Source organism: Anabas testudineus, chromosome 7 (assembly GCF_900324465.2).
Source record: "Anabas testudineus chromosome 7, fAnaTes1.2, whole genome shotgun sequence".
In the NCBI taxonomy this organism is placed as follows: domain Eukaryota; kingdom Metazoa; phylum Chordata; class Actinopteri; order Anabantiformes; family Anabantidae; genus Anabas; species Anabas testudineus.
The window spans coordinates 14,036,089-14,049,585 of record NC_046616.1 but is presented as its reverse complement, the minus strand read 5'-3'; the positions used below and the strand labels follow the sequence as shown (position 1 = coordinate 14,049,585).

The window sequence follows — 13,497 nt, the reverse complement described above, 5'->3', positions numbered from 1 at the left end:
CATGGTTTGAAGCTGAGGGTTTCCCACAAAGGCTCTCTCAGGAATGGCTTTGATATTGTTGTTATGGAAGCCTCTGCAAATATAAAAACATACTGTTAGTCTGACAGTTTATCAATATGTTTCAGATTTTGGGTGTGTGTGTTTGGTGAAGCGACAGAGTGTGTGAGTGAGAGGCAAGTCATATGTCCTCATGTTGCACCTGCCATTGCACAGCTGAAAAACATTTTTGGATACATGAGATGTAAACAGGCACACATATGCTGTATCTGTGACACATATGCACAGTGTGGAACATCTGCTGAAGCTGAGCGAAAACAAGGTTTGTTTTTATGTGTGTGCATGTCTGTGTGTATGTGCAGGCAAGCGGGTGCGTGGGTGTGTAGCCAGCACCTGCTTAGGGCGAGGGAGATTGTATCCGAGTGCCACATTAAAATCACTTAACGGGATTACTTGGGATAATGCAACCATGATAGTCATGTCGGGCAGGTGTGTTTTCGTGTATGTGTCCATGAGTGTACTCACAGTTCTTGAAGCTTGCTCAGTGTCCTGATGGCCACAGGGAACTCCTGCAAATCATTGTAGTTTAAATCCCTGAGAGAGAAGCAGTAAGAGTTAAATTAAAAAAAGACTTTAAAACATTACAGAGGTCTGTTTTCCTATTTCATTTTCTGCATGTTTGTGTGCATGTGCATCCATATATATGCATAGGCATTTCCTCGCCATTCTAAAAGGACGACAGCTGTAGAGTGAGAAGTTTGGATGTGACCCTTGACCTTTGCTGCTCTGACTTGATTATTGGTTTCTGGGGAAACACTGTATCAAAACAACCGTTGCCATAGTTGACACAGCTCATATGCAGGTGGCAGAAAAAAAAGGACTTGACTGTATTTCGTGTTCAAATGTGAGTATGTAGAGCATGTACTTGTGCACATGGAAACGTCTATACTGTGTGTGTGTGTGTACGTACATACTTTGCCATATTAAGGCATCTTTCGGGACATGAGTGCATGTATTTGTGCTGTCTTTAAACGTTCGTACCCCTACAGGTCATCTAAAAGGACTACAGTAAGTTACACTCACTTTGAGATATCTTTTTTAGCAGACATTGTGAAATGTTTGCCTGTCTGTTTCTCCTGTATCTTGCTTGCATATGTTGTTGCGTATTCAGCAGACCCCTGGACAGCTCCTTGTAGTAATGATTTTATAATACACACCAGGGGCTGGGGAGGGAGGTGATGATGCAAATGGTCTCTCATATTTCTCATAAGTTAGGCCGCTGTGAGAGATTAACCCCTCATACCAGCGCAATCCCCACGTCAATGACACCTGTCATCTTATCCTGCTGAATCATCTGTCTCTTCCCACTGCTGATGGCCCACACACTTTAACACATACTATTCTGGTACCGAGAGCACCATTCCCTTTTTTCTCATTCTCTCATTTCCCTCCATCTACTTAACCATGGCTCCCCCGAATTACACACCATTCCCTCACATCTTCAACCATGGATAATGGCTTTTAAATAGACAATTAAACTAGTCAGATGCTTATGAGTGTACAGGCGGAAGTGCTTGCTTCATGTTTCTACACATTTGTGCATGTGTCCGTACATGCTCACAAAAGAAAACCTTCAATTTCTAGACTTTAACAGGTTGGTAAGCAGTGTGCCAGAAACTGTTTTCATCCACCACCATGAATTATGCAAGAGACACGACTGCAGTGTCTCTGTTTTTCTTTCTTTCCCAATCTCCTTCATAAGACTTTTTTTTTCTTTTTGCAGTTTCCATATTTTTGTGTGGTCAGGATCTAGTTATTGAAGCTATGGTGCTTATGTTCAAACAACCGTCTTGTAGCCACCCTGAGCTATATCTGACCTAAGTACTGCTTAGCAATTACTAAAAACAGGAATCAGAATCTTTACATTCAGTCATTCAGTTTGTTGGTTGTGGTTCTAATATACGTTCAAGCACCTGCTGAAATTACTAAGACTTTATGTGATTTTACTTTGTGATTTAGCGCACACTTCGTACAGATGATTTATGAAACCGCATCTATTTCAGGTGTTTCAAGCCCAAAACTAACAAGGCTGTAGTCAGACACGTAGTATGAGTAAACTGATGGCTGTTCTTAAATTTCTTTTCTGAGGTTAAATGTCTCGGGCGTTCTTCACATATGTTAGGGCCCTTCTAAGTCACTGTTGTTTTTTGTTTTTGTGGAAAGAAGAGATACCCAATTCGGCCCATGAAATGAAATCACTTCAGTGTGTATATATACTGTACATGTATATGAGTTTGTATGTATGTGTGTGTTATGAATATTATATCTTATGTGTCATAGAAACAACTGTCCAAATAATATGTGTGTCTGCCTGTGAGTATGTGTGTTTGTGAGATACTCACAGTGTCTCCAAACTGTGTAAACCTTCAAAACATTGTGCACCCATGCTGTGAATCTGGTTGTTGTGGAGATGCCTGGAAAAAGCCACAAATATTTTTCCAAAAATCAGAAAAAAAAAAAAAAGTTTGTGACTAGTGACTATAATGTGAAAAAAGTTAGTCATCACCGCACTTTTATTTAATCAGTGGAAAACATTATTTTGCTGGTAAGTTGAAAAGCCCAGACTCAATAGCATTTTAAGTAAACAAAGTAAGATGTTACTTACAGAACAACAAGTGCAGAGAGGTTGGTGAATGCATAGTCTGGGATGTGTGTGATCTGGTTGAGGGCCAGCGTCATGGCCTGCAGGGAGGGCAGAGAGTCCAAGGCTGTCACTGGGATCTCTGTTAGAGAGTTGTCATCCAGCCACAAGTGTCTTAGAGAGCGAACCCCTCTAAAGGCCCCAGCTGGAACCTCAGACAACAGGTTAGCATCAAGACGCCTGCAGGGTGAGAGGAACTGAACTTAGTGAGATAATCACAAAGTCTGAGTACAGTATATTTGCTTATGTGCATGTGTATCCGTGCTTATGCATGCATTAGTGGTTGTGTGTCGTGGCATTGAAACACTTTGGCTTACAGGAAGGTTATTATGAGAATTATGCATCCTTTATTCTCTCACTTTCATCTTTGCTGCACCTTCTTAGAAGTTCCTCATTATGACTTATTCCCATACTAAATAAGCCATGTTTAGCTTCGCTAGCACAGACATGTATGAAATGTAAGATGAGGAAACAAAGACACAAACGTGTAGGAATGATTGTGTAGCCTGTTTTATTCCACCTTATTCATTTATGTTGTATTAGGCCTTCTTGCCTTAGTGTCTGCAAAGATCAGGAACAGATAAAGATGCATCTTCAGTTGTTCCTCTCTCTTTTGCATTTTAAATTTGGGTCTCACTGTCACCATTATTGCCAAAACTCACAAACACCACTCCTGTTAGCTGATGTATTTACAACAGTGAACACACACAGACACACATACATTAGCATATACTCTTTCATGTCCTTGATAACACTACTAATAATAATCAATAAGTTATTAATCGTCTTTGGGAAATTGTTGTGGACAGGCAGCCACATTTAAAGCCTTTAAAGGGTTTGGGGTTCTGTGTTCAGGGATACTACGGCATGTGGCCAGGAAGCTTGTAGTCAAACTAAAACCTGGGCTTTAGTAGATAAACCTTTGTTCCCTCTCTTCTTCAGTGTCCTCGACTGTGTCACACACCACATTAATGCATGCACACATCCATACACACTGTCCATAGTGGTAAATGATCCCCTCAGGGCTGAGTTGAGAAGCTGGGGTCACTTCATCCTGCTATGCTCCTTTTTTTTTTTTTTTGGCCTTTACAGTCATTCATTAATCTATCTTTTCTCCCTCCAGCCTCTTTCACACTCACATTTTGTTTCTTACTTCTTCACCGATGAGCTCCCAGCAACAGCGAACCCTTTTGCTCTTGTTCATCTTTTAAACATCCTCCCTTATCAATCTTCCACTGAGGTTCTTTGATTCTTGTGCTACAGTTTCTCTTCAGCCTCCTCACTCTTATAGGCTTAACCAAACAAACAGCATCATCAAAGTGAAATCTTAAGTTGAACTCTGATCTCAGGGCTTTTTCCCCAGGGAAAATTTCCATCAGGAGAGGCAACTGTATACACTGGCAGATGCTTACACACAGGCGCACAGGAAAATGCCCTCCAACAGACATGCAAATACACATGAATGTGTAAAAAAAATGTGCCCAATATAGTGGGCACATTTTTTTTCCCTGTTAAACAATATCCTAGTGCATCCCATGTGCTCAGTCTATGGACGTTGTTTGTCCCTGTCCCACATTGCAGAATGAAAGCTCCGAAACTTTCTGGTTTGTTCTGCAGGGCAAAATAATAATTGCTCCTTTGGGTGGACCTGCCAGGTCTCTAGAAGGTCCAGACAGAATCAGGAATGTTCCACAGAAGCCAATAAAGCAGCAACCATTTCCTGTCCATCACATCAAAGTCTGAGGTACAATTACAGGAGAGAGAAGGAGAGACAGAAAGTGAAAGTTCTCTTAAATTAAATCTGTGGACCCACTTCCACTGGTTCAATTCTCCAGATGGCCAAAATTTCATACAATGGAGAAGAAGAGGAGCATATTTAACTGCCATCACGTCAAGCATATAAAAATAGGGTTTCTATGATTTAATGTGGCTTGTGGAAATCATCAGTGGTTATTATGCTGCTTAACCTGTGGGTTGGGACCTCAGACACGTCTGTCTGCTTATGATAGCACCAACATAAACAACAGCACCCCCACTGCAAACTGTAATGAGTCTCTTTCAAATAGTGGTACAAATTTCTTGACTTTCTTTCAGTTTTCTGCGAACAAAAAGATCCTTGTCCGAGATTAAGTCATGATTTATTTTGGATGAAAGCCTTTATAAATTTATACCAATTTGAAACCCATGTTCTGACACAGATGCCATCTCTCTTTCTTTTTACCTGGTGTGTTTTATGTCAGCGAGAGGCGCCGCCAAGCTTCACTCTCCAAAGCCTTTCCAGTAATCTCTCCGCTGGGCTTATCATTACTGTAATGACAAGGTGCGTCTCTGTACTCTGGCTGTGTGTGTGTGTATTTGTTTCATTACTCCAGACAATCTCTGTCTGAAAAAATTACCACACACACAAGCTTGTGCACATACACGCACACATAGACTCAAGACAGATCTTTGAGACGGAAATTCTTTAATTCAGACACACACACAGGCATACACACACACATGCAGCTAGAGCTCGAGTATATTCTGCTTGTAGGTAGAGTATGTGTGAACAGATATGTTCAGTGTGTGCGGGCTTAGTGACTGTACTGAAGGAGAGCAGGCCTGCTTTATACCAGACAAGAAAACATTGTAGGTGGTAGAGGAGTTGTATGTGCACACACCTCACACACACACACAGTACATGCGCTAACCCCACAGATCACACAATTAAGCCACCAAACACCCTCATTAGCCAGGGGGATAGCGGTGTGGGTGGTGGGAGAAGAGCGGAGGAGAGGGACGGAGGAGGAAGAGAGTGGGAACTGATGGAAAATGGGGTTGTTTCACAGCTCATTGGAGATGCTCTCCCTGGCCTGCAGTGTCTGCTGTTTCCCTCATGACTTCCAGATGCTACCATGAACAGCACTGAACACTTAGGCTGTGACTCCTACTGTAAGGCAATACAGTATTGAATCCAGCTATTGCAGCTGCCACTGGGGTATAGTTGGTAATATGTCAGTGGTACTCTATACCTGCATTGTGGTTAGAGCTGAGATGTGTGGGTGGGTGGCCTGGAGATGTTTCATTCCCTGCTGGATGAGGTAGAGTAGCATGATTAGTGTGCGTGTGTGTGTGTGCGTGTGTGAGTGTGTATATGTGAGACACTCACAATGACAGGAGGTTGGGGAGATCCCATGGTGCATCATGGGGAAGCCTCTCCAGTTGGTTGTTTTGTAGCATTCTGAAAAGCACATACAGATCATTTAGTTATACTGTAAGTAATATGTCTAAAGTTGAGTATGTATGTGGAGAGTGTATGTGGTGTGTGTGAAGGCACATCAGGCAGAACAAATAATTCCATATTGAGGGAAATTGAGCACAAGAAGGAAAGAGAAGTGAAAGCTTCAGAAGAAATAGAGAGAACCTCCTTGGGTGGGCTGCTGATGTCATTCTCAGAAGAATGGAGCAAAAAGCGAGGAGGAAGTGGGGAGCAAACAATAGCCTCTCTCTCCATTTGTTTCTGTCTTTTTCCCCCCTTCTCTTTTTTTATGGTGACCAGTCATCTAACATGAGGGGTAGATCATCTTCAGTGTGTCACCCTCAGCAGAGCAAAAATTATATATCTAAGCCTACATTAAAGTTAAGGTGTGAAACAATCTCGATGCCTTTCTTGTAATGAATGTGAGAGAAAAGAATAATTCATTGTTCTTTTCAAATTAACTGTAAGTTTTAGTATTTGTATTTCAGGCTAGAGGCTAGAGGATCAGGGGGAATGTTTCCACTGGGACAATGACAGCATGAAAAATACATGAAATTGAGTTTTCTTTTATGTGCATGAGTCAGCAGGGACCTTGCAGTCATGCTCCACAAGGTTAGTAGTTCATTTGTGTTTGTGACAGCCTGAGTTTAACTAATAAATTGAGGAAATCAACAGCTCAGCTCCTCTGAGGACTGTCATAAGCTTTCTTGGCTGTTAAAGTGTGAAGCATGGCAGTTTGCAAACGTATTAATATTAAGATATGTTTGTCCTTCTTCAGTAATGGCATAATAGCCCAGGATTCATTGCTGGCTCATTCTGTCTCTGTGAGTTTCACAAGACAAGGTGGAAGAAGATTGACTTTTGTGCCTGGTAATCCCCCAGATTCCCTCAAATTACAAACCACAGTTTTCCAGTTGAGTTTATATTCTGTGGCGGGGCTTCTCAAACTTTGCTCAGCCAGGTTCCAAAATATATTGAGTTGATTGTGCACTAAGGCTCATGAAAACCTTCTTAATGCCTTTGTTCTGCACCCAGTAGAAATATGGCTTCAACTCATTAGACGCTGCACTCACATGTCAGAAGGTACTGTGCTTTTTATGGTTGCTTTGCACTTTTTTTTTCACAGCAGTACTAACACTTGGTGGCTATGTGAAAACACTATGAGAAATGGGGTGTTAAAAGAACAGCTTTAAATGGGATTTTTAAGTGCATTTTTTTTGTCACTTGCTGTAATCTTGGTGGGTGGTGTGACAGGGAGGTCCCTCTATTCCACCTGTGTGTTAGTGTGTGTGTGTGTGTGTGTGTGTGTGTGTGTGTGTGTGTGTGTGTGTGTGTGTGTGTGTGTGTACTTGCAATTGAAACAGGGCTTCTTTTGGAATGAAGAAACTATAAGCAGGGCAGGTCTACCCCAGCCCATAAACTTTAACTGCAGTTAATGATGCATGGCCTGTGTGTTTTATTCAAGCTAAGAGCACAGAGCTCCCCCAAAAGGCTTGAGTGGAACAGCCCACCTGGGATGAGGACTGAACCACCTAGAGTGGAATAGGGTGGAAGTTAGAAAGAGGTTACTTACAGAACTTTGAGGTTGTAGAGACCCTGGAGAACGTGTCCCGAGATATACCTTAGCTGATTTCCTGAGATACGCCTGGGGGAGAAATACAGAGAGTAAAAAGGAAAAAACTGAATGTAAATGTGAAAAATTAACTAATTTACAAGTCTCATAAGAGACTGTTGTATTTTGCTTGACTTCATTCTTAAATTCCCGCTTCATGATTTTGTCAGGACAATATGCAAATAACAATATTCTATTCCAATAATTGTGATTGCTATTTGCTATAGAACAAATTCTATGAGCACTGATGGGAGTGACTGAACTGAATGAGACTGAGACTGGGTCAATAAGTACAGCGTGAAAGTATATTTGTGAATGCGACACACATGTGAATGTGTTTATGTGGGGTTGTACACCATATACAGTATGTGCACATGAGCACATGTGTGTGCAGTGTGAATGTGTGTGCTATTTTCCATGTCCTTGAGGTAAATTGGGCCTATTCTGAGGGGCCTTGAGGACAGCGAGGGAGAGAAACCACACACATTCACACAAGCAATCCAATCAGTTTGTTTATTAAACACAGCACCTAATGGTCATTTGTGAGTGTGTATAAGATGTCCAAATAAATAAGATTCAGTCCAATAGAGCAACTCTCAAGGTCATGAGCTGGAAGCACAGTTTAAACACAGATTTGGTCTTCACAGCTCGAGACCACCCACTTTTATTAAACACACACACACACACGTTAAACGTTACTCACTAACATACTCCTTCTCACACTGTTGCTCTACAGGTGAGATTTGCCTGACATTTCAAGTTACTAAGCAGCCTGCCTCTGGCTGACTCGTTCCATCAGTTCCACTATAATGCAATATTGATACAAAGCACTGACAGCCTCTCCAAACCACCACATCCAGAAGGTAATAAGGGCTCACAGCAACCTTCCTCTGAGTGATGTTCATGTCGACATATCTGATTCCAATTGCTGCGCAGTGGCAAACCACACAACCCCACCCAGTTCTGCCAAATCTTACACTGAACCCATTTTAGAGCTCTTATGGAGGTTGTATTTATCAACACAAACACACACACCCGCACATACACATAGATGCACACCCACATTGGCATACCGAAATACAAAATGACCTGATGGTTATCCAAGCTATTGTGCTGCCATTTAGTCATGCCTCTCAAACCACAGTCAAAACTCATTCAAACAGACTTTAACTGCGCCACTTGATTTCTCAATATAGATTTTACAGAGATGAAAGGTGCAGATCACAGAGGTGATCTGTAGTGGCTGCAGCTATTTTACCCCTCATATTCCAATATTGACTCTTAATTTAAAATAAATGTGTTTATTTAGCTCTTAGATCTGATTATCACTCATAAAGAATTGTCTATTTGATGTCCCTCAGAGGGCAACAAGTTTGCTACTTTAATGCCATTTGATTTAGCAAAATCTTGTCATTAGTGAAAAATTAAATAGCTCCAGCTCCAGGGATAAGTGTTTCAGTAGGCCTTACTCAGTTCGCTGACACCAGTAAGGTAGATCTACGAATGTGTAAAGATTTTTATGCAAGGTTCCCTAAGTTCCTTATTTTGGCTCCTGTGCATACAAAATGATTGGTTACAGATTCATGAGACAGACAAAGGGTATAGGTAGCACCAAAGAAAAATAAATGTCTTTTCTATTGAGGGATGGAGAGCAGTAAAATTCTAGAGTTTTACAGAATTTAGAGAAAACAAACATTGTAGTTAAGGCCACAGAGGGATGTGCATGTCCTGCTGCCAGCCCAGCCTTTCTCTATTAGCTGCACTCGTAGAGCCAAAACTGCATTAAAGTGGAATCATGCTTTTTTTTATGCCAACTTCATTTGTCAAATGGATAATTATGTCAAAAGTGAAGATGGATATTGAAAAAGGAAAGAAATGTCCAGACGTTCTTGATAGACATCAGCAGAACACAGGGAGTTGCCACTGACCAACTGTTTCCATGATATCAGCGTGGGTATTTGTGTGTGTACTTGCGTGTAAATGATTGTTCGTATGAGTGAATGTTCTGCACATAGCCTCCTAGTCATTCCACATCAATCTCATTCTAATGAAAGGCGCCTTGCTCTTGTCAAGTTGCGGCTCCAATGTTTTTTCCATTTAATTTGATTTGGGGATGGTTAAAATTTTTCTTGGCCCCTGAACTACGTAGATAAAAATTCCACCTCAGCATAATTCAGCTGTATTGTGTGATTTTTACAGATAAAATAACCAAAAACAGTGCAGTTCAAATGCATGGGGGAACAGTGGGAGGGTGCCAGTGGTTATGAAGGTGAGACCACCGTGTTATCAAAGCTGACTAGCGTTGACTCTGAAACTGCTGATTTTCCTATGTATCATCATGTTCTATTGCCTCAAAATAACAAACACAAACACAGATTAAAGATCTAGAAAGTTAGGACTGCATCATATTTTGGGAAGCTATCACATGATAAGACATCATAGTGGCTGCAGGGCCAGGATGGTTGATAGGAGTCCATGATGAAAGAAGGAGAGGATAAACAGGTCTTATCAAAGGGGGCAGTTCATGTGTGGGTGTATCTGCAAGTACATGATCTTTTCATGATCTCTAGCCCAGGGGTCAACCACTTAACCTGGTGTTAACCTCTGCAATTACTGGTGTAAAACATAGACGTGTCAGAGAGAGAAAGAGAGGGAGAGATTGTGTATATCTACATACATATTTGTGGGAGAGACAAACACGCAAAAACCAATGTTGGCAACACTAAAAGGAAAAGATTTAATTGACCTACATAGTCCCAGCTGTGTTGTGCACCTGGAGTATGAAAACAGCCAATATTGTAACCCCTTAACCCTCATCTACGTCATACTCCGGGTCTATCAGCAGACAATCTTATCATCAAGGGGAAGACAAGCAGGGCTGCCCTGGTCTCCACTTACCACTTCTCTACTTACATTTGGATTTCATTTGCGTGATAGTTGGAGAGCACCTGAGTGCATTCTCGCTGGGCTGGAGAAGCCCAGGGTAAAAGTATAATTCAGGGTTGGAGGATTCTGACAAGATCTGCCAGCTCATGATAAAACGGGCTGGCAGAATGTTCTATGCACATTCGTATTGTGCATCAAGAGAGTTGAAATCAACACTGATAGGGAGCATAAAAAACACTGAGGTTGTTTTGCAAGTCAAGCAACTCTGAATGGTTGATTTCACCTCAGTATTTAAAAGGTGAGTGCTGGCTACAGATAATGATAAGATGAGCTTGAGACACTCCACCCAAACGGCTGATTAGGAGGTGAATTGAGGCAAAACGGCAGACTGAAATAACTGATCTCAAGATTTATGAACAACATGATAGTGATGATAGATAAAAAGCATTGTCACCTTCTAATGTGTTCTTAGGAGTGGCTTCTAGGGGGACAGTTTCATCTTAAACCACCTCCTGTTACCTCCAAGTTGCAATTAGATAAGAAATAGGAAATAGCGCATCTTTGACATTAGAGCCGAACATCTGAAGAGAGGGGACATATCAAAGAGATGTCTCTGACTTGTCGGGTAGATGAGTAACCAGTCTCAGAGTCTTTACCTGAGTGCAGGCCTTGCTGCCCTCTCATTAATCTATAGACATGAAGTCTACTTCTCTTTTCTTCATGCGTCGTCTGACTGACATTTGCGTGCAGATTGGTGTCTTTGAATAAAGACGCAATTTACTGATCAAAGCACTAAATGAAGGCTTAATGAGAGGGATCGAAGATCAATAGAATATGATTTAGAAATAAGGATTTAGAGTTAGAGAAACGGCTGGAGGGTGTGGCAATTACACTTACATCTTATTATCAGTTTTAACGCCACAATGAATCAAAGGGGAGTTTAACCTGGTGAGATTTGCTACCTGCTTTGTGAATTTATTTAATCGCCTCATTTGAGACTCAAAGGGATTAACAGTTTGCACTTTGATACTATATAGATGAGTTCTGAGCAAAGAGATAAGAGGAAGCATGATGCAATTTAAGTTTATGATGAGTGCTTCAGAGGGCTATTCTGTTTGTGGCTTGTAAGATTTTATTCCTTCTGCTCCCAAGAGTATTGAAATTGGATGTAAGCTGGACTTCTTGCTATAAGCAGATTTGTTTTGGTTTGTAATAATGTGGAGTGTGCCAAAAGGGAAAAAAGGGGAGAAACTATTAAAGGCAGTGAGTACAGTTTCCAATACCCTGCAGTAAAATGGAGATCAGGACTGTAGAAATGAATTGCAAAGGGGAGAGATAGAGTGAGGGAGTCCAGGCAGGGAGGTAGAGCCCAACATCAAACAATTTATCACTCTACCAGTCACAACATGCCTGGCCCTTGCCTCTCCCTTTGCTACCAACAAGTGCTGTAGAACCACATCAAACGCTCTCACTCTCAAACCAACTTTGTTTGTGTTTAGAGCCTCGGTTTGTTTTTCTAAGCTCTATAAGTTGTTGTAATTATAATGTGTTTACCATAACCTGCCATGCTTCATCTTTCGAAACCTCCTAGACAGGAGTGGATGTCAGAAATGTGATTCTCCCTTTTCTTGGAACATCATCATCATCTCTGCACATCTCCAGAAATGGTCAGCAGGCTATGAAATTTGGCTTTAGGGCAGGAACATCCTCCTTGGAAGAGTTACAAAGCAACAGAAAGTCTCCATAAAATGTCAGAACATGAGAGCGATACAGAGGAAGCGAGATCAACAGGGTTGTAAAACACTGGGAGGATTGTCTCTGGACAAACACTGCAGGTGGAGCTGCATCCAAGACCCCCACCTCCTATTCCCCAATGTGGAAAAATGTCAGACTCAATGTTCAGCATCACTCTGCACTGTGTGGTTCTCATTATTATGCCATCAGCAATATTTGACCGGTACCATTTTTACAACAGCGAAAGTTTAGCTCAGCAATTCAATAAATGACAATAAATCAAAGTCTTGAATTTAATCCTGAAAGTTCAATTTGTCACAAAATGTCATTGTTCAACTCTGCAGATCCGTTTTGACTGTGGCACAAAGTCAACTGAATGGTTATCCAGCTAACCTTTTACTTTCATCGTCATTAGTTCATGCCTCACAGGCTGCAGCTGCAAGAATTAGCAAAGAAAACAGCGGACTGTTCAAACACAGAAACACTCACATACGCTGCAGGCTTCAGAAGTAAAAGAATCAGGTGAAGGCTGACATTCGCACATAAGCCTTCATGCATTATTACACACTCACACACACATTCACACCCTTTGGGCAAATCTGTGGACAGTCTTTGTCAAACCAAGTCTTAGCTGAATACTGCTGAGTGGTCAGATCAGATATCAGTGAGGCTGACCAAAAATGTCCTCAGAAAGTTTAGCGATTTTGCTACATCGTGTGTTCTTTCATCAGCTCTTTGAGAATGAAAGCAATACTTTCTGCTGACCAAACTGTGTGTGCAGCATTGTGGCAATGTAGAAGTTTGAAACCAAGGCCAATCACATTTTTGTTCCCTTTTTCAGATGATATTTGATTCAAATCACATTAATGTGACTTTTTAGTCGGTTTCAGCATTTAATTCATTTAGTGTATTGGCACTTCAGTCATTTCTAATCATATATACTTAATGGTATAAACAACAAAAACAAAAAGCTTTGCTCTTTTCATTTTCTCCAGTCCTGAGGTACTATACTGTGCGTTTGTCTTGGCTAGGACTTGTGTCTATGTGTACACTGCTCCTGCTAAGCTGTCCAGCTGAAATAAGTCAAAGAGGGCAAGAAAGCAGTGGCTTGGATGCTGAGCACAGAACCTGCTCCCTGAACACTTAAGGACCATATATTTGCTCTCCGAGTGAATATCGGGTTCCCTTTGCTTTCCTCTTTTGTGCAGCCATCCCAGAATCTACTAGCATATTGCTGCAGGCAGTTTCTTGGTAGGAGAGATTAGAGGCAGGCCAGAGTCATCAATCCCCATCAGTGAGGTCTGTGCATATCATCGACTGGGGGAATGA

At 41.4% G+C, this 13,497-nt stretch overlaps 1 protein-coding gene across 1 annotated transcript in view; it reads right to left on the bottom strand.

The window, feature by feature from the left end:
• Positions 1–13,497, bottom strand: part of LOC113167429 (leucine-rich repeat-containing G-protein coupled receptor 6) — a 33,917-nt gene that overhangs the window by 7,012 nt on the left and 13,408 nt on the right. Inside the window, exons 3-8 of the mRNA XM_026368046.1 lie at positions 7,510–7,581; positions 5,847–5,918; positions 2,663–2,878; positions 2,400–2,471; positions 523–591; positions 2–73 (exon numbers count right to left, since the gene is read on the bottom strand). Of these exons, the coding sequence (XP_026223831.1) occupies positions 2–73; positions 523–591; positions 2,400–2,471; positions 2,663–2,878; positions 5,847–5,918; positions 7,510–7,581 (573 nt within the window). The remainder of the gene's footprint in view (position 1; positions 74–522; positions 592–2,399; positions 2,472–2,662; positions 2,879–5,846; positions 5,919–7,509; positions 7,582–13,497) is intronic.